At 37.2% G+C, this 26644-nt stretch overlaps 1 protein-coding gene across 8 annotated transcripts in view; it reads right to left on the reverse strand.

Moving 5' to 3' along the window:
• The window catches only part of rgs6 (regulator of G protein signaling 6), a 79822-nt gene that overhangs the window by 13794 nt on the left and 39384 nt on the right, over positions 1-26644 (reverse strand). For all 8 annotated transcript variants that reach the window (XR_014200261.1, XR_014200262.1, XM_082147503.1 and 5 more), the window contains exons 3-7: positions 5236-5332; positions 3797-3847; positions 3587-3693; positions 1199-1250; positions 593-657 (exon numbers count right to left, since the gene is read on the reverse strand). Coding sequence is in view for 6 of the 8 variants with exons in the window: in XM_082147503.1 (XP_082003629.1) it covers positions 593-657; positions 1199-1250; positions 3587-3693; positions 3797-3847; positions 5236-5332 (372 nt within the window). In the remaining 2 variants the exon portion in view is untranslated. The remainder of the gene's footprint in view (positions 1-592; positions 658-1198; positions 1251-3586; positions 3694-3796; positions 3848-5235; positions 5333-26644) is intronic.

Here is a 26644-nt window from a genome sequence, read left to right on the forward strand (position 1 = left end):
GTAATTTATTCCTGTGATGCAAAGCTGAATTTTCAGCATCATTACTCTAGTCTTCAGAAATCAGTCTAATATGGTGATTTGAAAATGTAGAAATTTCTTTTCAGGATATTTTTGATGAATAGAAAGTTCAAAAGAACAGCATTTATCTGAAATAGAAAGCTTTTGTACCATTATAAATGCCTTTACTGTCACTTTTGATCAATTTAATGCATCCTTGCTGAATAAAAGTATTTATTTCTTTAAAAAATTATCTTACCATCTTACTGAGCTCAAACTGACTTTGACATCACAGCTCAGGATATGCGTCACTTCAAGTAATGCATTTATGGCTCAGCATATCGTCTCAAAAACAATCTACAAATGGCGTACACATCGCTATCTCGGTACATTAAGCTATGGAGGAGAAAGTATCATTGAAAAAAAATGACACACTTCAAGTTTAATGCTCAACGACAAGGGCTCACAATCGGTGCGTTCAGGTCTAAAGCAACTCGACGTATCTGCCAATAACCACAAACTGAAATGCTTCTATGCTGGCGAAACACACCGCTTCCATTTTCTCTGTCGGCTGTCATCACAGTGGGTCACTTACCGCCTCATAGTCCGCCAGCTCCAGCCGGGTCTTGTTCTGCATGGTCCGCTTGCACAGATAGATGGCTGTGACAGGCAATAGAGAGAGAGAGAGAGAGAGAAGAGAAGAGAGAAACAGACAAGAGGTCATGAGAGATTTGGCCTTTTCAACCGTCATGTATAATCCCACCCCTACAAACACATCCAGCATAAGACCTTGATTGGATTTTGTGCTTTCTCTGCATCTATCATCTCTGCTTGGCCAGTTTACAGACAGTAGGAACTGTGAATGAGTCACCATTGACCATCGGTAAACATCTGCCCACAGTCAGTCAACTCATTCTCATACACCTACTGATCCACACACACACACACACACACACACACACACACACACACACACACACACACACACACACACACACACACACACACACACACACAGAAGTGCTCTGCAGTTCTCCCTCACTGTTCAACAGGACTGTAATAATCCTGGGAAAGCAGACTGTGGGCTGAGGACGGGGTGTTCAGTGTTATGAGTTATATTAGCTCTCTGAATATCATGTACAGTAAGGCTTGGTGTGCTCTTACGTCATTGGGAGTCTGTCCAGCAGGTTCCCTCTCTTACCGTAGTCTGTGTTCTCTGGTTCCCAGCAATTAGAGGGCCAAAAGTATGGAGCCTGGGTGAGAGAGAGAGAGAGAGATGATTACTATCGAGTTTTTATTCACAATTTAGTAGGCAGAATTCTTGAGTATGAGCTTGAACTTATTCTAGCAAAAATATATTAAACCATGCTTCTCACTTCTCATCTAATGCTCACTTTAAGTTAATCTTGTAAAGCACTAATAATTTTAAAACATTAAATGTAATCTTTAGCAAATCTCAAGATGAATATCCCTCTTTCATAATGTAAATAATTGTAATATCTCAAAACAAAACAGTGGGGATCATAATTTTTTTTTACCTCAATAACTGATCTTTTTATTTGAAGTACATACAGATAATCTCAAATGTTCTGAATATTCTGAATGTGGAATCTTGAATATTCACACAAAATGATTCCTGGTTAATTAGCTTAATATAGCAACATTTGCTGTTTCTGTTAATATCAAATATTTTGAATACCAGAGGTCAATATGGGCGGGGGTCTTTGGATATTATGTTGGAAAGTGAGGGGCCTTCGAGTCAAAAAGGTTAAGAACCGCTGATCTAAAACATATCTGAATATTCAGATGAAGCGATTACTCAAGGATTGTCAGTTACTACTTCACTGATTTACTTGGATTTTGTTTTAAATCAGGAGAGTTTGAAAGAACTAAGAATTTCTTGTCTTCTACTGTACCTGCTAACTAGCTAAAGTTGAAACTGAAATGATGATTCTGCTTTGCGTAGATATTATATGAAGATATTCATGTTATGAAAGCCATCAACAACATTTCTACCAACTGAATAACTCTCTTGCCTTCGTGGAGCCAGTCTAAAAGACTACAGGTGGCAAAAAACTAATGATGGTGCATAGAGATCATTATCGTCAAGCAATGAGCTGATGAGCCACACTCCAGAGAAACAGAGAAACGCTGAGTAATTAATGAATGTGTAAAAGAAACTCAAATTCATTAATTGGCTTACTGATACTGTATCATGCTTATTGGGAAGATAGCCTAATGTCATTATCTGAGAATTGAGCTTTTCCTCGAAAACGTACAGTTTGGGATTTTGAGGGGTTGAATTGAATAAGTTTATTTAAAACATGGATACTTTTGTACTTTTGTGTATTGTTGATGTTGAGCAGTAACGGTTTTCTTCTAAACATCAGTTTTTTGTCGAGAGCTCTTTTAAAGATTAATCACATGATAATCACAGCTCAGGTGATTGGTCAAAAAGAAAATGAATGTGTGGCTGTGAGTAAAGATGGCAGATTTCAAATAACATACTCCAGCTACTGCCATTCAGATGAATGGCAATGCTAATGGATAACTTTCTCTGGGTTTTATAAATATTTTTGCCAGTCAAAAGACTAGTGTTACTCTTGTTATGTGAGCAAAAAAAGCACAGAGGAAAATGTGCCCTTGGCCATCTCCTCACTAATCATTCAAATCACTGAAAAATGTAGAATCAGCCTTTACCAGATAAATATGTACCTATTTCTGGAGGACACAGTGAGATGAAATATTATTTAACAGCTTAGATCTCCAGCAACAGACAATTAACATACAGACCACAAACTTTTGAACAGTAGTGTTTATACAGGCTGTATAAACGGGCTGCATTTATACAGTAAAAAGCTGTACTATTCTGTCAAAAGTATTACAATTTAAAATAACTGTTTTCCATTTTAATATATTCTATATTATGTAAATTATTCCTGGGATGGCAAAGTTGAATTTTCAGCATCATTACTCATTACATAATCCTTCAGAAATCATTCTACTATAATGAATTGCTGCTCAAGAAACGTTTCTTGTTATCAATGTTGAAAACAGTTTCAACAAAATAAAACAAAACGGCACTCAATTTAAAAGAAGTTCAACTTTTTAAAAACATGTCTCTAGACATCTCTTGCGTCTTGCATTTTTATTGTTCTGTGTGAATGAAAGGCTAAGTGGCCCGTACATTTTTTTCCAGGATTTGTGTTGAATAGAAATCTTTTGTAGCATTTTAAATGTTTTTACTGTCACTTTTGATCCATTTAATGTGTCCTTGGTGAGTAAAAATATTAATCCAAACCTCTATACGTATACGATATGTTAAATAAATCTCATTAACGTACTACGCCTGACCTATGCTGTCAATAATGAAGAGCTTCATAAGGCAGCTGCACTGATCAAACACAATCCTATTTGTTCAGCAGGTGTAAAGGTCAGTGGAGCTTCTTCATAGTGTTTTTCACACAGTAGATTCAGAATCTCAGCAGTGCTTAAGTGAAACAAGATCACATCCTGGAAACCACAGCTGCCAGGATACAATCCACGTGACTCTTATTTGGTTGATGATAGATAGATAGATAAAGCTCACCTGAAAGCGGTAAAATGTCCCATCATCCTTGAGGGTGAGAACATGATCAGAGATGGGGAATATGTAGCCTTGGGCAGCGATCAGACTGCCGATGTGTATGGCCTCCACTGTCAATACAGAAATGAGAGATTTACTCTCACTAAATACTTTCATAAGCAACTTATCGCAGTCATCAATAAGATGTGTATCTTTCTTCAGATCAGGACCTACCGGGATCATCTATGTTGAGGTTCTTCATCATCCACTGAACAATGTCTGAACCTGAAGTTTAAAAAGGGGAAACATCACCTTATTTTCACATGCAAATTTATGCATAAATTACATTCACTTCTCAAAGCATTGATATCAAGACAAAATCACCACTGTGGATTATAATTCAGTGCGTGTCAGATCAGTCAAGCTAAATCTACATGGGCACAACCTCAATCATGTACAACATCAACGCTTTAGTTCCAAATCAGCTATTAGTTATCCGGGCCTGCGGGCATCCATTTAGAGCCGCTCAATGTAGTAACTGTGTTTAGCGATGTGAGCAGATCAAGCCGTATCTTCAGGTTCATTCTCTTTGAGGGCTTATAAGAACAATTAACTGCTCTCCCAGTATTCATTATCATAAGGAAACTGGGAAAGTTAAAGTGGTTAGTTGGATCGGTGGAGACCACAGGGGCGTGTGGCTCCGGATCGGTCACCGAATTTACCCTCTGATCTGTGAAATGCCCTGGCAAACAGAAACTCAGCACAACCCTGTGTACATATGTATCAGCAATGACAGTGATTTACATATTTTTTAAACAGCATCATTAACTTAGATAAATTGCTATTTTTAAAAAGGTACACTCAGTAACTTTTTCCTCATTAAAAAGTTAACCCAACTGAAATGAATAATACTTTTGAAATAAATATTTAAATAATGTACATTCACATCAGATGAAGACTACTGTGAACCTATTATCAAAGTTTCGCTTACAGAATAACATAATCATGCCTGACTGCTAATAATAATTCTGATGGCAAGCAAGAAGTCCCCAGTTAAAATAGAAAAAAAAAAAAAGGCTGAAAAAAAGACACAAAGAGCTGGATGAGAAAGCCAAATGTGAGCTAACTAGCCATGAATTTCATATACTTCCTAAATTAATTTAATTAATTAATAAATACATGCATATTGTTGCCGTGTTCATCTTGTTTTCTACACTTTAAAGGGTTTGTTCATCCAAAAATGAAAATCCTGTCTTGTGTCATTAATTGTTCACCCTCATGTCGTTCCCAACCCGTAAACACAAATGAATGAAGGTCTTTTTAATGAAATCTGAGAGCTCCATTGATAGCCTATAAAACTACCACTTTCATTTTTGGGTGAACTAAAGCAAGTAAGCTAATGAAATAACTTAAAATCAATATTTCATGTGAATTAGCTGTCTCCACATTAGCCCTCATATATTGACTATATTTGCAGAAAATATTGATTAGAAAATTTTCGAAAATGTGTACACCTCAATTGCTACAATTAAACTATTGCATTTTCTCACACACTTTATGATAGCAATGACCATTGAAAAACCCACATACTGAAGGCCCGTCACCATCAACATCTATCAAATAACACACCAGTTTAGACACAAACTGTTCCACCCATATTCTTGCCAGTATACCTGTAACAACGCTGGGAATCTTGGACAGGAAGCTCTTGACCGTTCTGACTGGCACACCTTCGGTTTCATCTTGGAGGCGTGTGATGATGTCCTCAATCTACAGGATGAGAGAAGAAAGAGTCTGTCTAGTTAGTTTGGCTGACTCACATCTCATACTGTAGCCACAGTCTAAATCGGCTTCACTTTTATTTCAGTGCCCATACTGACAGGATTTAACACAGCCCACAAAAGCAGGAGCAGCACATCAGAAGCGTAGCTACAAGAAGATTTTCCACACCCGAGTCTATTTTTTGCTGCATATATCATGTTCAATTCAGTAGAAAACACAAACACAACGCTTTGTGCATCTATTTATCAACACCATTAATTTGTGTTATTTTTCAATAGCTCACTCCTGATAACCATTGAATACACTACCAGTCAACAGTTTGGAATAATTCAGATTTTTTATGTTTTTGAAAGAAGTATTTTATGCATGCCAAGACTGCTTTTACTTGATCGAAATGCAGTAAAATCTGTAATATTGTGAATTATTATAACAATTTAAAAGTGTTTTCTATTTAAATAGATTTTAAAATGTAATTTCTTTCTCTGAGAAGGATTTCTGAAGGATCATGTGACATTGAAGACTGGAGTAATGGCTGCTGAAAATTCAGCTTTGGCATCACAGGAATGATAATATAAATGAAAAATATATTAAAACAGTTCTTTGAAATTGTAATACGCTGGTAGTGTAATTCAAGGCTGTTATTAAAGGAAATACTCAATGTAGTAAACCAGAAATCAGCTGTTTCACACCAGAACGCTGTCACTTTAAATGCACAGCGTTTCATTTTATTTCAGTCTATTTCAGGTTGATCTGGTAATTTTACACTTTTTTTTTTTTAATTTTTTTTTTAAGGAATGTGTAGTATCACATTCTAACCAAACTGTCAGTCACAACAGGTGTAAATACATACACCTACATCTACTGCTAACAATACTAAATGCATCAAGTACCTAATGCACACAAAGCATGGGCCAAATGTATTTATTCTGTTTTTATTCCCCAAATCTTGTAAAGCCACAGAAATGATCCCTTCTCTTGTGATGGGAACATCTGTTCTCATTCCTCTCTGGATGCGCAGGCGTCTAAGCAGAGGCCTTTCGAATACACAAGCTTGCACCTACAGTCTATAAATAATCCCGGCACTGATGAAAACAGCTAATAGTTTTGCAGGAGAGAGGGAGCATAATGAGATTAGGTAGCGTTCGCCGTTCTCTGCTTGGATATTGCATGTTGTCATCACTGTTCTGTGGCGCTGCTCAACCCTCTTTTATTGCACGTGTCGTGTAGGAGGGCAAGATACCAGTTGCTTTTAATGCATACAGTAGCTATATTTAAACAATCAAAGCCAGCCCCGACCCCCGTGAGCCCACGACAACACGACACTGCTAAAATAAAGCAAGGCCACTTCACTTCAAGTATAAAGAGAGGGTGCGTACATCATCAGCCATGCCAAACAAAACATACAGCTGTGCTACACGAGGACTCGCCCTCATTTTCCAAAAAAACACTCTAGTCATTCCATCCATTACCACATGAGACTAATTTCCCCTCTCTACCCATAAAAAGCACTTCACTTCGTTTAATGCTCTCTATCAAGTGGCTAAAACATGATTCTATGGTGCAAACTATTCTAAACGGGTCGATGAGTGTTGGCCTGAGTCCCATAAGAGATCCTGGCTGTAGAGTCGAGATGGACAACAGTTGCGAGTCAGGCAGTCCAGCTCTAAACCCGGCGGCAAAAAAGGAAGCCAAAAGCAGAGTGATCTGTTTAACACTCAAATCAATACAGATAAAATGCTACATGGTGTTTAGAGGGCAAAATGGCTTCTATCCAACAGCCTCACAAATTTCTCAATATTCAAAGTTTAAATAAGCAAAAGTAGGGCTGGATAATGGACCAGATGACCATTAGGGTCCCCTGGCCCTGTATGCAGTGTGATTTGAACACTAGGGCCCCAGCTTCTACTTTTAGGGGCCATTCACACAGAACATTAAAAGACGCAAGGCAGTGGACTATACAGAAAAGGTCAAGGATATGTTTTGTTTTTTTAAGTTGAGCTTTATTTAATTTGAGGGCCACTTTTTTTTTTTTTTTTTTGGATTTCTGAAGGATCATGTGACACTGAAGACTGGAGTAATGGCTTCTGAAAATTCAGCTTTGAATGGCATTTCATGCACGAAACTGCAAAAGACGCAAGGGCAATGGTCAAACACGTTCGTCTAGAGCATGTTTACATAAAAATAAAATTAAAAAAAACATAGCGGAATGTAAAAACACGTTCTGTGTGAGCAGCTCTTTATTCATCTAATATTTATTCTAACAAAACATTTTCTTTTGATAGCCAAATCACCTAAAGTAGGATACATGGTATGTTATGGAGACCAGCAAGACCACCCCAAATAAAAAGAGACTGACTTTGAGCAAATTCGCACTAGTCATCATGGCGAAGCTGTGTATCCTTCCTTAATGAGAGTGAGTGCCATTAAATGAACTTAACGGATGCCATGCCTTATCTCTCTGAAAGACGCTCTTCACCCGGCCTCATGCTGGGTTGTCATTCTATTTCAGTACAATCAGCAGCACTCACTAGAGAGCTCTTTTTAGGATGGGCCCTTGTGTTGGTACATCCCAAAAAGCACTTACATATGTCATATTCTGTCAAAACACTGTGCCGAGTTCTTATTAGGTTATCACAGTACTGTCCCCCTCAGAGGCCACCGCAGCGCGTGTTAAATGTTGCAATTAGCATTCTTGCTTGAAGCAGGCTCCAGTTCAGGAAGTGCCAGTAAACATTTTCCAAAGAAAAATCACAAGCCCTGGCACATTACTTCACAAGTTCACATGAAAGGAAAAAACTCTTTGGATTAGTTTTTTGGACAATTTTGTTGCATTTCATAATAACACAACGTATCAGAAAAGGAAATACAAACTTCTTGTAGCTCAACTGGGAGAGCAAATGAGGTGTTCAGTTACTGCACATTCTTATGAAAAGCCTTGCCGTATGAATGGCTAAAGAATATATTGCTAATAGACATTTTTAAATATATTTACTTATATTGCATCATGCATTTTCAGTAATTTTTATATATTTTCAATTTAAATATATTTACACTACCATTCAAAAGTTTGGGGTTGCAAGTATGCATTAAATTGATCAAAAGTGACACAAGAGAACTGTACATTGTTACAAAAAAAATCTATTTCAAATAAATGCTGTTCTTTTGAACTTTCTACTCAAAGAATCCTGAAAAAAAATGTAAATCACAAAATCCTCAAAAAATATTAAGCAGCACTGTTTTCAATGTTTTTAACATATGCAAATTAAAATATTAGAATGATTTCTGAAGGATCACGTGATACTGAAGACTGTATGTAATGATGCTGAAAATTCAGCTTTACCATCACAGGAATAAAATACATTTTAAAACATTCAAATAGAAAACAGTTATTTTCACAAGTGATACTGTATTTCAGCGTATTCAGGGTTCCAGACTGCGACCAAAAGAAGAGAATGTCTTCTTTCACATTTTTTGAGAATGTGCGAGTTAAAATTTTATGTGGTCGCATTTGTGCGAGTGCATGGTCATGTAGCCTACTACTCAGTTAAATTCACGCATGAATTTTCCTGCATTGAACTTGTTTTAGCGCTCGCCAAAGTCTTGTTTGATCGGTGAGTAATGTAGATGAACTGCTGCGCATGTGACAGGGCGCATGTTTAACTGAAAACGCGCAGAGAGAGAGAGAGCCGGTCGCGCGCGCGCGCACTCTCTGTCTTCGGAGCCAGGCGAAAGTGTAAACAAGACCTCACCGTCTCCAAACTAAGCGCTGTCTTGCTCTCTCTCCCTCGCACATATTAATCCAAATAAATCGACACGGTGGTAAAAGATCGGAAGACCAAAGTTTCATGTGGAGCATTCGGAAATTATTATTTTATTTTTTTCTGAATTACTGCTGGGTGTGAATTGTGCTAAATAAGTTGCCTTCTCTTCTCTGAAAAGCGTTCCGCACATTCAGCTGACATAAAACAACACTTTAATTAAACGAAAAAAACTATCCAGTGATGAAATGTTTTCTGTGTTGACAGAAATCTTGGATGTCCATGTCCTAACTGCTGGGAGAATCATACAACGCGTGTGACACGTCCAATTCGCGAACTAATGACTCCTTTGAACCGATTCATTTTAATGAATGGTTAAAACAACTGATCTTTCCAACAGTGAACTCAGGAGACGTCTGAATCGGTGTATAACTAATCAGTAACACTTTACAGTAAGGTTCTATTTATTACATAAATTACATAAAAAGTACAGTTTGCTTACTCAAGCTTTAAAATAAATAAAACCACTTGTTTTTTTGAAAAGCATATGACTACATTTTTCCACACAGTGCTATCAGTAATCGATAAGAGAATCGTTAAAGAATCAGATCAATAAGCAGAATCGTCAGTGGCATTATTATTGATAAAATCTTATCAATTCCCATCCCTATGTGAAGACAGTAAAATTATAATCAAACATTAAAGAACATACATGTTTTTGTTTGTTTTTTGTTAAAAGATTAAAACATTTTGCTAACATGAGGTCTTGTGTCACTGTCAGTCTTTTTACATCAGTGCAAAACTAGGGTAGGCCTATGCAGATTAAGACCACTATTCATCAGCATGCATTGATTAATCCCATGGCATGTATAAAAAAAAATTTTTTTTTTTTAAAGGTGCGACCAAATCATATGCTGGTGCGACCAACTGAGAAAGTTGGTAGCACCAGTGCAACCAGTGGAAAAGTTAGTCTGGAGCCCTGGTATTACTATTTGTACTATATTTTTGATCAAATAAATGCAGCCTTAGTGAGCATAAGAGACTTCTTCAGTGTATATTGTCCAAAATATATTTTAAGATTGGATTCAAAAGTTTAAAAAGAATATGATTTCAATGTAAGGGATAATCCACAATTGCTGTGCATTAAACAATTTTCATGCATGACGTAAAGACAAAGACCCGCCCAACAGAGAGAGAGAGAGAGAGGTGTGAGAATTACCTGTGTCTGTGCAGTGTCTTTCTACAATGAAGCTGTGAGTTTAATTACTTCAAAAACAGCGACGTTACAACCTTCTTGCTAAGCAATATAATGTAGTGATTCAGTAGCAAATTTAATTGATTAATAAATGTCACGGGGCAGCGGTAACAAGTTTCAGTGCTTCTGAAGGTGCGCAGCACAATCTCTGATCTCTTTACGCGAGTGATGTATGTGTCACGTTACGTACTGCCCTGAGACACAAAGGTTGAGGATTTAAATGCAGTATTTATTGAACAGAGGATAATCCAAAGACGTAATCCAAATCTAGGCAAGGGTAATACACAAACAAGCAATCCAAACAATAACAGATAAGGGCTGAGGCAAAGAGAGAAATCCGAGGGAACAGGCAGAGAATCAAGATAACGGGAGAAACAGAATACAAACACGCTCAGAATTGCAGTACAAACACTAAACAAGACTTCGCAAAGAATGAATGAAAAAAACAGGCTTATATGGGGTGAGCTAAACAAGGTAATGAGACACAGGTGAATGTGATAATGGATGATTGTCTGGGCAAATGATTATGGGGAATGGAGTCTGTGGATGTGTGGTGATTGTCCGGGTTGGAGTGCCCTCTAATGGTAATCCCGGGCACTCTCACTGGTGATCGTTACAGTATGTGTGTGTGCGCACTTCAATGAAAGCAGTGCATTAATATAGAATGGTGATTAAACTGACTTGGAACTATGTGTGCTTTAAACTATTTTATAGCACACCTTTCAGCCAATCAGAATCAAGTATTCAGACAGACCATGATATAATTGAAAAATATATTTCCTTAAGCCATGCTATTTACTACATATAGCACTTCAGTCCCCCTTTGACTGAAAGCAGTGCAAATCGCTTTGGATAAAAGTGCCTTTCAACCTGAAAAAGGAAGATTTCTTTTTAATATCAGCATGTGTCCTTTATTGTTAAAGTACTTGTGGTCTCTGTGGAATTCAGTGAAGTGTTTTAAGCGTAGTACTATTATGTCGTCTTTATGACAATATCTCAAATCTTTTTACAGCAGATTATAAACGAGGAGATTTAAAAGAGGAGCATTGATTGGACTCTTGACAGTAACAATCAAGTGAGGATAAAGCAACAGTCACTTTTCTAATGAAAATGTCTTTGATGTTCACTCGGTGTTTGCCTTGAGCTTGCTGCAAATGTCAACCACAATGCTGTTTACTGCATTTTTATTAGGCTTGCTCGAGTAATAAATAAACACTGTATATTGAAGCAAACACTTAAACATTTAGGCAAAATTACAAGAATAAGTAAATACATGAAAGGTATAGACCGTATTCGTCTAAACCCAACCATGTTGATGACGACTTGAATCGCTGTTTTTGAGGGATTTGAATGAGCAGCAGCAGCACATGTGGGTGGTTACATATTGTTTCACCCGTAAGAGCCCTTTCTCAATCAAGCCCATCTTTCAAACTTGATTACAGCAAGTCTCTGTAGCCTGAGAATGGCACTCTTACTGAGAAGAAGAGAGAAAACAAGGACAGATTTCCACCTCTATTGAAGCCTCTCAAGAGGCAAGGTCATTTCTGAAGCAAAGTAGATGGTGGAAAAGCATCTTCTAGGGCACTTGCTTGTCTTGCTTAACAGGTAAATCCATGAAATTAAACAAGGTACTTATGAGATGCTTCAAGGTTGGGCTTTGTAGCAAAGCAGCATGAGTTAGTTTGTGAGACAGGTTAGTGTTGCCATAGATAACAGCATGGGAAGCGCTCCTGATGATAATACCTTTGCAGCATCCTGTGGCTCATCTGCTCAGTCCCTGCAGGAGATATGTGAACAATCGATGCTGTTGATTTTCCACAGCCAGGTCCTGATGAATGACACTCAACCATGTCTACCCGAGGCGCATACTGACGTGACAAGCATTTCTTATACTCAGAGGCGGTGTTATGACTGCTCCAAACCCCATAGCGAGACAATAATGAGTTATGAAACGTGGCCAAAAGATGCCCATAAAGAGGTTAATTGGGAAAATGCTTTTTGCAGTAAGAAAAGTGAACATAAGTTGCCAAGTCTAAGAAAACCAAAGGAATGTAATCAGATGAGGTGGAAAAAAAACATTTAATATTATTATACATAAAGTCAAAATTAAATAAAAGGTAAATTGCCCCATTAATTTTCATTGGTGCACATTCAAAATAAAACTGTTCATAATCTTTAATCAACATTTCCATAACAACATACTATTTAGGTATTGTGTTCATATGACCCCATATGATTTGCACACTTTATTAGGTTTGGACCAACATTAGAGTGAGCTAATGATAGAATTTAAAACATTTTTAGGTGAACTATCCCTTTAAGATTCATCACATCAACCTTTATAATCTGACTTGAGTTAAAAATGACACCCACCTGCAAACTTATGACTTTCTGTGAGTGGCCTCCATGACTTTAAGAGGCTCTTCTGTTTGAAAACACCTGGCTATGCAGCTGGGACATGAAAAAGCAGGCAGGCATACAGGTGAAGGCGGGTTTCAGCTGATCTCATCTCTCATCAAAAAGCACTTCTGTTCTCTGTACGTCAGAAGCTGATGTCTAAATCCAAACCCTCCACCTGGGTCTTCAAGGATTCAAAGTCCTTTATAAAACCGGCTGAAAAAAACTCAATAGTATTATGAAAGTCCCAGAGGGAGAGGCTCAGTCCAAACTATACCTTATTTATCACCCCCTTCTCTCTCATGCTCTCTTTAAAACCTCATAAAAGGGGTTTGAGGTCATTTCAGGTCTTAGATGATCATTTCGGCGTTTATGTACAGTACTCAGTACTTTTCAATCAAAGGGTTTTTGAGACTGCATTATTTTATAAATCACAATAGAAACAGACTAAAAGTTTCAAAACAAGAGTTTGTATGACTAAAAAAATCGAATTATAAAATATACTATTTACTGTGCTTTGAACTAAACCACTATCTGAAATACTTACCAGAGAATCTGTACACATGACGATTATAAAGCTGAATAATAAAAAATAGACAATATTATATCAGGCAATAACTGTTATAGACTTTACTTTTAACTCTAAAATGCTTTTTTTGTTTTGTTACTATATGTTATAGTCACCAAAAATGGAGCTTTTGTCATTTCCACACTACATTTTGTACTTCGCACTGTTCGTGGCTGCCACACCAATTCATTCGAGCTACAATGTCACGCTCTTTCACAGAGCAATGAGATTATATTCATTTAGGCGTCTAGATTATGTCTATTGCATCATAACTCATTCACACTCTCATAAATGTGTAAAAACACATTCAAAATAATCATCTAAACTGCTATAATATAAACTCACAAAAGCCTGAGTGCAAAAATGTCTTCTTTCTGCCAATTAATGTTAAACCCCTTATGACATAATGTTCTTTACTTTTGCTCAGTGTTAAATTTCTTAAATAATAAATTAAGGCTTGAGTCTTTTGTTAACAACGCAGAAGGGGGCAGCAAAATCTTGGATGGCTTTGAAAGAACTGCCAGGTAGCCTGGGCCAAATTCACCAATCTTTTCTAAGTACCTTATAACAATAAATGAATGAAACATTAGTACCTGGAGACCTAAAAACAACCGTGCTCGTTAAGTCAGTGATGTAATAGTGTACCACAGTGCATGTGAACTGTAGCTCTGTTTCAGGATACGGTGATTTCGAAATGGGTCTTGATTAAGCAGAAAAGATTTGCACACAGGCCCAGCAAACGCCACAGGATAATCCACAACCCTGAGGTCACCTCTTAAAAAAATCATTATAGTCGCAACAAAGCTTGTGTGTTAATCGCCAGACGAATCGATTGCTATTCGCTGCAGGTTTCTAGAAATTCATAATCAACGTTAGAAAAAGCTTTAGTGTAAGACTGCTTTTGGATCACCTGAAGGTCAAGAGCAGAAGTCTGAGCTTTGCAGAGAGACCAAGTGCACACGGCTGATGCTTTTGACAGCAGCTGTGAGATGCGTTTCCTAATGGAAATATGATGATAGGGTTGTCAGGCTTTGAAGAAAAGCCAGAGACAGTTTAACAACCTGGATCTTGTCTTTTATGGAAATGCACACCCTTGATATGCATGGGGCTCTTAAAGGAATATTCCAGGGTTTAATACAAGTTAAAAATCAATTGACAGCACTCGTGCCGTACACTTACAATGGAAGTAAAAGTTTCAGTAGCACAGATGCAAGACGCATAAAGCAAATTAACAATCATAGTATGAAAAAATTGCTTACTGCTTACTGACTATGTAAAGTTATATAAAAAGCTACGTATAACTTTGTTGCCATGACAATGTGACAACTAAAAGAACTGCAAACATTATGATTTAAACCGCTTTACAGCTCAATAATACACAATTTTTAACAAAAAAACATATAAAATACAAGCTTACATTTCTACTTTTAAATGCTCCAAAAATTGGCTTCATTTACTTCCACTGAAAGTGCCTCACCTCTTTTTTAAACTTTTTATGATAATCACCAATGTCACGTTGAGCTTAACTTGTATTAAACCCTGGATTTCATCCATTTATTTGCTCATCCATTCATTCATTCTCTCTCTATGCCAGTGGCCACTCTTCTAATGGTATCTATGTAAAGTGAAGAAAGAACAAACTAAAGTTTTCACCAGTCGCACTGTTGACTGATTCAGAGACATGAGCATTTCCTTAAAACAATTCACTGCTCTCTAATCTCAGTGATTCTCATGACACGGCCCACTGGAGCTGAACAGCAGTGGCATCTACACAGGGCCTTAAGCAATCCAGCCAACACTGTCAGAACATAGCACACATGAATTAGATAATATAGCAGGACTAGAAAAAAAAAAAAAGGAATCACTGCCAAAGCTGACAGAAGCTCAGCAAGCTCCAATTTAAAGACAACAAGAAATTACAACTGACCAAACTGGCTGCATCCGAAATCTTAGGCAGCTGACTGACAATGACTTCTCAAGCAGTGTTTGCGCACGAAGGCACCTCACGAAAATGATTTCGGACAGACTTCTGAGGCGGCATAATGGTTTAATGATCTACAACAAAATATTCAATTACTACAATACTAATTTCTCGGTCAAAATGACATCAAAAGTTGAAAACATTGGTCAAAAATGTACATTTACACACAAACTGAACAAAAACTGCACATTTCAGACACCATCTTTATTTATAAGCATAACTGTCACAGAATGGAAAGCGCAGGATTGTGGGATATCACAGGCAGAGAAGGATACCTCTATGATGCCTTCAAAAATCGATCAGATGACGGTATATCAGGAGACAGGAGGTGAAGCTAACATTGGATTCGGACGTACCTTGATGCCTTCCTACCTTGGAATGCGTCCTCCAAGGCATTTTTAAGCTTTTGAACAACATTGACAGTGGTATTTGTGCACGATTCCTGAGTTTTGCTGAAAAGAAGAACAACTGGAAAGAACCGCTTCAAAACAACTTTTGTAGACATAACTATTCTCATTTATCTCAATTAAATAGCAATATAAAGCCCACATTTCAATCAAACCATGATGGATAAAACCGGTATATCTTTATTTCTCCATTTCCAAGTCATCCAAGAAACCATATCAGAAATTACAATATAGCTTCAACTCAGCGCATATATATATTGCATTTGTCCCCCACAGCACTTTCAGGCACAAATAACTTGCACGTACTATGCATACATCATGAAATGTATAGCTTTGAAACCAGAACATGACCAAAATAATAATAATAATAATTTACACGATCTTATGGTGAGAGTGCAGCATGTTCAATGAAACATGAGAAACCAAAGCCTCGGAGATCCCCTCTATCACAGTAAAGCTACACCTGCCATAGAGATATTAATAAAATAATATTGCTTATTTGAATGAATTTTACTAAGTTCTAAGTGTGATTAGGTTAATTTACATTAATTATGTCATAGCAGGATGATCTTGGGGAGAAAAACAAAGACAACAACCTCCTTCACCACCAACACCATCATATCATGAACATGTTTCTATCTTTACTTACAAAGTAAATGATTACTGTGCATATAAGGATAGCATGTGAACTGCTGATATGTATCCATGGCAACATAAGGTCCAATTTGTTTGAAAAAGATAGAAATGAAATCCCTTCATCTTTTATAGCACTGGTTAAACACAAACAAGTACATAAAATAACAATGCATTAAATTCATATTTATTAATGTAGTATAACTACATTATACATCATCATACTTGAAATTGCATTTCATTTTAGACTCCCTAATTAAGCTGAAGACATCCAATAATCTAGATTGTTAGTCTCCATATTAAGCATGTTTCTGGAAATAAAGAGCTATGCCACTGACCAGTTTTCCTTTGATCAGAAGGATGCCAATTTTCCCACACAACATTAATATTTACAGTGCAGTGCCATCAACCAACTGGCTTTAAAGCATTGCAGGTGGCTGGGTTCATTACAATCTTCTCTATAATTAGATGACTAAAGATGACAGATGGGCAGAGAGAGTAAATACTTTAAAAAGCATCCTGAAACACCACATTTTCCATGTGTTCTTGTGCCATTATATTTGGGGTTTTGGTCATGTTTTATTGTCAGAGACGGGAAATCATCCGATGGTCAGGCAAAGGGGTTCCCTTACCTTTTGACCAACAATTTTCCATGATTTTTCTACCTTTTCATGATTAAAGAGTCTTACGAATCATTTTACAAAGTTTCTAATCATCAAAAGCCATTTATTTCTGATGAAATATATTAAAGATGAGCATAACTAGACAAATGTGCACCACTGTTCAAAAGTTTGAGGTCGGTAAAATTCATGTTTTTGTCTCTAATGTCTCTAATCACCAAATCTGCATTAATTGGGTCAAAAATACAGTGAAAACAGTTCAATTGTGCAATATAATTACAATTTAAAATACTACTTTAATACATTTTAAAATTGCATTACCATTCCTCAAGTCTTCAGTGTCACATGATCCTTCTGAAATCACTCTAAGAAGCTGACTTGGTGCTCAAAAACATTTATTATTATCAATGTTGAAAACAGTTGTGGTCATTAATATTATTTTGGAGAGTGTGATACTCTTTTCTTCAGTATTCTTTGAGTAGAAAGTTCAAAAGAACAGTATTTAATTGAAATAGAAATCGATAGTAACATTATAAATGTTTTTACTGTCACATTTGATCAATTTAATGTATTAATTTATTTCAAAGCGGTAGTGAACAAAGGTTTCAAAAGTGGGTTTTTGCAGCGTTTTTGGCTCTCCTTTCAAAAGAACCTTTCAGTGATAATTTCTTAAAGAGAACCATTTTTTCTAAGTATGAAGAACATTTTAATAATCTAAAGAACCTTTTTTTCACTAAGAACATTTTTGTCCAAAGGAAAGATTTTAAGGATGTTAAAGGTTCTACATGGAACCATTGATTCCAGTAAAAAAAAAAAAAACTTGTTTGGGGGTGTAGTGCATAATCAATACAGAAATGTACTTTCCCATGCCTTTTTAAGATGCTATTATCTTCAATGGCCATAAGAACCACAGAAGAAGGAATCAAACCTGCATTTCCTGCATGAGCTCTATGAATCCAGACATAGCCAGTGTGTTGGGAGCCCCAAGGCCAGAGCTCCACCGTAATAGTGGTCCCTCTGTCTGAAACCCTGTCTAGAAATACATTGATTGATTACAGTGAAGTATTATAAAACTACATTGTACCTTTACAGAGCATGTTATGAAGCTGAGGTCCACAGATATAAACCACGAATGACTCATTAAAACAATCATTAATACATTAATCTCTAGTCTGGCTATCACCAGACTAAGCTCAATCTTTTAAGACTGAACATTAGTCTGGGGAGTCTGCTCTGTATTAAGAGGCGTAATCAACAGGCATAGTTCAAAATGACTCCGTACGCAATTGGATAGTCCTTCAACCAATCAGACCAACGATCCAGGTGACGTACTTTGCAGAGCGACGCGAAAACGTGTGAAAATGTGTTGGTTTGTAGCATTGATCAGCATTTTGCAGAAACAGCAATGGCATCGACCCAGTCTAATTAATCTCTATAATAGATTTAGTTTCTTTCTGCAGATCTTATTATTTTTTTGTTTCCAATTATCAATCGCTGCATTTCATTTTGCCGATACTGATCTCCATTTAATTTTACTGTTATTGGTCATTATTAAAATCTGCCAATATCAATCACTGTTTTCATTTCACTTAATTACTCTGCTGACATTCAGTCTAAATGTGCCACACCTCCAGAAGCTCAAATGAGAGAGTTCTGTGTGACTGAGCGAAATTAATGGAGCAGACTGGGATAAAACAGGCAATGTGGGAGTCGTGAGTGGGTAGAACTCAGCCGGAAAAGCCTTGGCATGGATTGAAATTGAATTAGTCTCTGTGTATCGGCACATTTTTTGATTCTCTGCAACTTTCATTTCAGGAGAGAGAACGTAGGATGTGTGGCCTCTATCAGATCAGATTTGAGGAAAGAAAAAAATGGAGAGGGGGACACCGTGGAAAGCAGAGCAAAACGTTTGATATTGACCTCGTTTTTTTTTTCTTCTGTGAGATGAAATGAGACAGCTGGTGTACGCTGTGCTTGCTGTCAGTTGGACTGCTTTCTTCTCCACCCCATTTGCTTTGGACAGTGTTCAAATCAGTAGCATCTGATTCCACATTCTCATTGAACAGCCACCACCAGACATAAAAGTAGGATACAAAGGGAAGGATGCTTGGCAGCGTCCCACTCAGCCAGAGCTCGGAACCATTTAGTGGATTGCAAATCAGGCACGGTGAGGCTGGACTGTGGCCCCTGAGATCTAATCAGAGGCAAATGGGTGATGTGGGTGTGCGATATCATGATTTTTGATCATGAATGATTAAAATGTCTCTCTGATCTGCTTTTGAAGAAGTATCGTAGTATCGTGCTACAGTGCATTCTCCGTTGCAGTTCTGGCGCCTCCGTCCCAACATACTGTACGACGCGACACATTCACACGGATGTACGGTTATGCTCATGTGAAATTGCAGTTATTCACAATCGCATTATTTGCATGTGTTTTTAAAGCTTTGCAGCGTAAATATTTTATTCGCATGCTTTTCTGAGTGTGTACACCGAAGCACGCGTTCACCAAAAGGCTGTCAAACAACACAACAAACAGCATTTAAAAAAATAATAATAATAAAATCATGAATCGTGATTTACCTGAAAAAAAATGTGATCTGATATTTTTGCCATATTGCCCACCCCTACCCACAGCAAAGAGTAAATACTTAAAAAGGCATGAAAAAGTACAGCTACTAAATATTTCATATAATTGTTAAACATTTATACAGGCATACATTAGTAGCCTACGACATTCTAGAAGCATGTTACAAACCGCAACAATCTAGTGAACAGAATGCTTTGGCATGAATGTAAAAAGCAGCACAGCAGACAATAGGGACCCTTTCATCTATTATTTGCAAAAGAGACGCATATGATTATTTGCCCGCATAAACAAACAACATCCACATTCCACAAATCCATTTCCTGTGGTTGTTATACATCTGCGGCTATATTGTTTGAAGTGACGTGCATGTGGGCCAAGCTTTGCCTTTGTAGACTTATAAAGGGAAACAGAAAAAGAATCAGAATATTTGTGGTAAATGGGATATAAAGCTTAAGCTCTACCGATTTAACAATGTTGAAAATGGTCGTTAATATTACAACTCGTGCAGAAAACAACACGAATGTACAAGTGAACTTCAGCTATACACTAGTTAGAATTCACAATAATGTAATAAAATTGTGTACTTATTTTAATGTTGTTAAGCTCAAGTTCACACAACACAACAAGGACCGAATTTGTTAAATGTTCATACAAGTTACTTAATACTTTAATATTTTAATATATACACTCACCTAAAGGATTATTAGGAACACCTGTTCAATTTCTCATTAATGCAATTATCTAATCAACCAATCACATGGCAGTTGCTTCAATGCATTAAGGGATGTGGTCCTGGTCAAGACAATCTCCTGAACTCCAAACTGAATGTCAAAATGGGAAAGAAAGGTGATTTAAGCAATTTTGAGCGTGGCATGGTTGTTGTTGCCAGACGGGCCGGTCTGAGTATTTCACAATCTGCTCAGTTACTGGGATTTTCACGCACAACCATTTCTAGGGTTTACAAAGAATGGTGTGAAAAGGGAAAAACATCCAGTATGCGGCAGTCCTGTGGGCGAAAATGCCTTGTTGATGCTAGAGGTCAGAGGAGAATGGGCCGACTAATTCAAGCTGATAGAAGAGCAACTTTGACTGAAATAACCACTCGTTACAACCGAGGTATGCAGCAAAGCATTTGTGAAGCCACAACACACACAACCTTGAGGCGGATGGGCTACAACAGCAGAAGACCCCACCGGTTACCACTCATCTCCACTACAAATAGGAAAAAGAGGCTACAATTTGCACGAGCTCACCAAAATTGGACAGTTGAAGACTGGAAAAATGTTGCCTGGTCTGATGAGTCTCGATTTCTGTTGAGACATTCAGATGGTAGAGTCAGAATTTGGCGTAAACAGAATGAGAACATGGATCCATCATGCCTTGTTACCACTGTGCAGGCTGGTGGTGGTGGTGTAATGGTGTGGGGGATGTTTTCTTGGCACACTTTAGACCCCTTAGTGGAACGGGAGCTTCGTGCCCTGGATGTGCATCCCACAAATCTCCATCAACTGCAAGATGCTATCCTATCAATATGGGCCAACATTTCTAAAGAATGCTTTCAGCATTGTTGAATCAATGCCACGTAGAATTAAGGCAGTTCTGAAGGCGAAAGGGGGTCAAACACAGGGAAACAGTGTTTGACCTAACAGTGTTAGTATGGTGTTCCTAATAATCCTTTAGGTGAGTGTAAATTTGTTTTAATTTTGTACTCTCATTAAAATGTTATTTTCATATGTAAACAAATGTATGTATTTTTTTAAAGAAATAAATACTTTTATTCAGCAAGGATGTATATAACTGCTCAGACTGACATTCTATTTCAAATAAATGTTTTTTTTATTTTTTTACGTTGAACACCAAAGAATCCTGAAAAAAAAAGAAGTATGGTTTCCACAAATGGACAACTGTTTTCAACATTGATCATAATGATAAACGTCAAATCATAATTTTTAAATGATTTCTGGAGGATCATGTGACTCTGAAGACTGGAATAATGATGCTGAAAAATCTTGCTATCACAGGAACAAATTAGATTTTAAATATATATTAAAATACAAAAGTTATTTTAAATTGTAATACTATTTTACAATATTATGATTTCAACCTGTTAGCCTGCAATATTTTGGTTACACTTTACTTATAAGGTGAGTAGTACCTACTCCACCTGTCTAGTAGACATTGTACTTACTCTAAGTACGGAGTAATATTAATTAACTACAAGTTACTATAGAGTTACGGTTAGGGTTAGTTACTTGTAATTATGCATAATTTACTGTTAAGTACATGTAGTAACGTGTAACTACGTCACCTTAAAGGACAAGTTCGGTATTTTACACTTAAAGCCCTGTTTACAGATCGTATCTGATGAAATAGAACGGTTAAGATTAAAATTTGGACACATGCTGCTGTCCCGAGAATTTTAGGTTTATTTCGCTTCCCCCCCCCCCACCCCCACAATGGTTGTCTATATGCACTGGAAGATTCCGTCCTAAAAACACATTAAACTTTCGTTTACAAAGACGTGAAACTCACCGAGTGGTCAGGGGTGTTCACTGATATGTTCCATCAAAAATCGCTGAAAAAGATGCATTCCAACAGGTTTTATCGTAGTTTTTGTCCAACTCCATTGACTTAATAGGACGTGCTGTGAGACCGCAGCACCTTTACGGTATTACTCCGCCGCTTCTTCTTCTGCTTCTTCTGTGTATTCAATGAAATGCCCGTGGTTTGCTTGCAATTGGCAAAGGTGCATTATCGCCACCAACTGGGCTGGAGTGTCTATTATTCAAGCTCTCAACGGAAGAATCACGGGTGTGACGCGTTTGGCAAAATAGGTCCACAAAAGCGAAATAAACCTAAAATTCTCGGGACAGGAGCATGTGTCCAAATTTTAATCTTAACCGTTCTATTTCATCAGATACGATCTGTAAACAGGGCTTTAAGTGTAAAATACCGAACTTAAGTGTAAAATACCGAACTTGTCCTTTAAAATAAAGTGTTAACAATATTTTTTGAGATCATGTCATGTGATTTTATTCAGAGAAGAATCTAAAAAGCTAACTGATGTTTATTCACATCTTCTAAGCATCCATTCATTCTATTGTCTTTATTGTTTTGTGGTGCAAACCGCATTCATGGTGCCATTCATGGTGACAAAACCGCAGATTTGTCAATTCCAAAAAACCTGCACAATGTGTTCATTACAATTGAATTGTGTGTTGGCAATCATGAAAAACTGCAATCAGAGATGCATCAGAATAAAGGAGACAGATCAGGTATAGGCTTAACTGTTGCATCAAAATACAAGTATTTTAAATTACAGAATATCATGTGATATATCAACAGAGGACTTATCCTGGTAAAGACTGCAACTTAAACTTCATCTAAAAATAGAGTATGGATTATGGTACAGTGGAAACATTTTATTGTATTGATAGCATACTCTGTTCTAGCACAAAACCTTATGGCAATGTAATATTTTTATCACACCTTTTGATAGCACCTGATAGATATGTAGAAGAAAAACTATGTATGGCTGTAATAAAAGCCTTATATTTGAAGATCACTGATCTGAGTTGTTTACCTAGAAACTCTCCCTCACAAGGGGTGGAAGGTCATGCTTAGATGATTCTGATAGAGATCTTACCTTCACATTGGTTCTTAGAAGATCCCTCAGAGGCCCAATTACAGCATGCCCTCTCCCCATCTATAAGCCCAATAAATGGACCATGCAAACCAAAGCCTACTGATTTCCAACCTGTTTTGGTTTTGCTGGACCCATAAGATCATTGGAGACATTGGAGGAAGATGTTAGCCTGTCTCCGAAGCCCTCGACTAATTAAGTCCCTCGTTGCATCTACACAGGTACTCCACGTTAAAGTCCAGCTTTAGATTCTGTGTGTAAAAGGGGGAAAGGGCCAAACAGAAAACCAAAGCCAAAGGCTACAGTTTTGGCAGATAAATTGGAGAGGAAGGGAATTATTGATGTGCGACTCTACTGAAACACTGCTGCCTCAGCAAAGCTCATGGATCTCATTCATTTTGGCAGTGAGGGAATGTGTGTTGTAGCAGCAGATTAAACCAGTTGTGTTTGTCAAATGCATTAGGCTGAATAGATCAGCAAACAAAATATGATCCCTGCAGTCCTTTTAAAAGCCTCTAGCCCATTTATTGCCATTACCCTAGAGGTAAATGGCGTGGAAAATGAGCATTTTCACAAAGGAAACCATTAAGGGAAAAGTGAAAGCTTCCTTTACAGCATATGCATGTACATAAATGCAATCTCGTCTGACTCCATTGACAGTCAATAAAGGACTGATAACGCCCTTCTGTTATTCAGTTTTGGAAAATTTAAGCTTGACCAATCAACAGAAGTCATGGAAATGCAACCAACATTACTCAGCACTAAGAAAATTAATTTTGCCATGAGCTACAGTACATGCCTTATTTTGATTAACATCAATATTCCTGTATTTAAGATAAATACAAAAAAAGATCAATTATGTCCTGTAGTTCAGGTTTAAGTTTCTGCAAAATCATCAGTCCCTTTTGCAGATCTATGAAAAGGACTGTATCACAAAACACACATGCACAAAAAATAACATTTAGAAAGAAATACAGCTTGTTCATTTAAAGATTAATAGACATACACTACCATCTATAAGTTTGGGGTCAGTAAAACATTTTTTGAAAGAATTATGCTCACTAAGGCTGCATATTTAGTTATTTGATCAAAAATACAGTAAAAACCACATTAATGTGAAGTGTTTTACAATTTAGTGATGGCAAATGTGATTTTTTTGCATCATTACTCCAGTCTTCAGTGTCACATGATCCTTCAGAAATCATTTTATTATGCTGATTTAGTGTTTAAGAAATATTTCTTATTATTTATCATTATTATCCATGTTAAATACAAACTTAAGTCTGTGCTCCCATGCTTCTAATTTTATGACATTTCTGTCCACTATGAAACGTGACACTTTCCCCCCAAGATTCTTTGATAAATAGAAAGTACAGTTTTTATTTGAAATAAATCTTTTGTAATATTATAAATGTCTTTACTGTCACTTTTGATCAATTTAATGCATCCTTGCTGAATTAAGTATTAATTTCTTTTAAACAATAAATAAATAAATAAATACTGTTTGAATAGTATAGTGTATATAAAATATATCTTTGAATCTGGGGCAATGGAGCCGATCCTAAAACTTCTCCCATCTAAGAAGCACATACAACTGTTTTGTGTGTAAAACATCTAGATTTCACACTGACTTTCAGGAGGAACAACATAAAATCTCTTTTTGTCAGATTTTTCCTCTATTGTGTACAGACTCACAAACAGCTCGCAGAAGCAAAACATTATTCACATCCCTCATTCCCACAGTAAATGTGGGCTATATAGTATCTCGGACAGACACATTTATATTAAAATTATAATTTTTTAGAAATAAAAAAAGGATTCATTTATCCAGAATGTACCTGGGTCTACTCTGCTTACCGCTGATGAAAGTACATTATCCTCATTGACTGAGCAAGAGCCTTTAAATCAAATAAATAATTTTGTTTATGTCTTGGTTAGTCATAATTTTACTCCCTTATGACCTGTCACCATTGGTAAGCCATGAAAACTTGAAAAATGAAAAGAAAATGGACTGATCAGGGACATTAAACAATAATTTCAGCCTACTGCACACTGTTAACAAATCATATGATATATGAGGAAGAAAACACACCAGCAGGCAGGAGCCCTAGCTTCTCTCTGCCTGACATCCAATAGCACTGAGGAGCTGAGCCGTGATGGCTCCATGTCTCATCCTCACGATCTCCATCGACCCATCTGTTCAGATAAATTGATGGCGCTCCGAGAGCATCTTCTCCTCTATGAAGTCCCCCCATGAGCTAGCAATTCATTTGCTCCCAGACCTTGAGTTACTCCCAGTGCTTGCCAAAAACAGGCATCCAGATTTGTTGGCCTGCTCTGCCACAGACAGCAGTTCTGTTCATGTTTACATGGGGTTAACGAACACATCTCTGTTGGTTTGGAAAGGCTATGCGAAGAAAACAAGGCGGCATCATGGACCCCCAAAAGAACAAATTTAAAAATTTAAAAATTTAAAATATCCACTTTTTCAACAAACAAACAAAAAATAAAGATTGGGACTACCTTCTGTGCAAGTAAGATAATTTTTCCTGTTGTAATTTAATAATTCATGCTACAGAGGGTTAATGTGTCAGGCTACTTGTCCATCGGGTGGGGGTGGGGGGTAAAAGCTTTTTTTTGAAATATTGACGCTGGTCCCTTTATGACCAATTCGGTGCAGAGGATGTTGGTTAGACATATAATGTTATTTTATATATGAAAGTACTGCCGAAAGTAATGGTGGATCGCTTTATACACGTATCCCACCTCTCTATTGCACCCTGTGTTACACTTCCCTCCCACCAAGGCCTCCTTTTATTTCTGCTGCTGCCTGTCAGTAAATGTTTATATTCTGTATATATACACATCACTCCTTCAGGATGTGAACCTGAGACATTGGCATTCAGCTTGCTTTTTAATCGTGCTATATTCATTTTTGCCCAGAATAGACCTTATTCAGAGCAGCGCCATGACAGGTATGAAAGCGAGGTTGTGAGGGATAGACATATCGTGTTTTCAATGGCATCCGCTGTGTGAAAAAAAAAAAAAAACCAGGATAAATCTCCTAGATCACTTGTAATTTTCCACAGCTCATATTTACGGGAATTTGAGGTCTACTGAAATTTCTTGGAAATATATTTTTGCAGTGTTTCGTCAGCAGTACAATCCAAAAACACATTAAATAACAGTACTGAAGAGATGCATGTACATCCCGCAGTGTCTCGCTTTCGTTCCTGTTAAACTTAAAGATGATGCTGATGTGAATAAGGTATAGACGGCTAAAATGCACCAAAACAAAAGGTTCATGTGCAGAGCATTGGCCAGCCTCAAGGTCAGATAGACGGGTGAAAAAACTTCGGTAACTTCTGAAGCTCTGAAAAGAGTCATGGAAGAGATGGCTACATTCATTAAAAAGGAATTAAGATGAATAGCCATTGTAGGGCACTGCCAT

This window comes from Leuciscus leuciscus (genome assembly GCF_965113295.1).
Source record: "Leuciscus leuciscus genome assembly, chromosome: 19".
Lineage (NCBI taxonomy): Eukaryota > Metazoa > Chordata > Actinopteri > Cypriniformes > Leuciscidae > Leuciscus > Leuciscus leuciscus.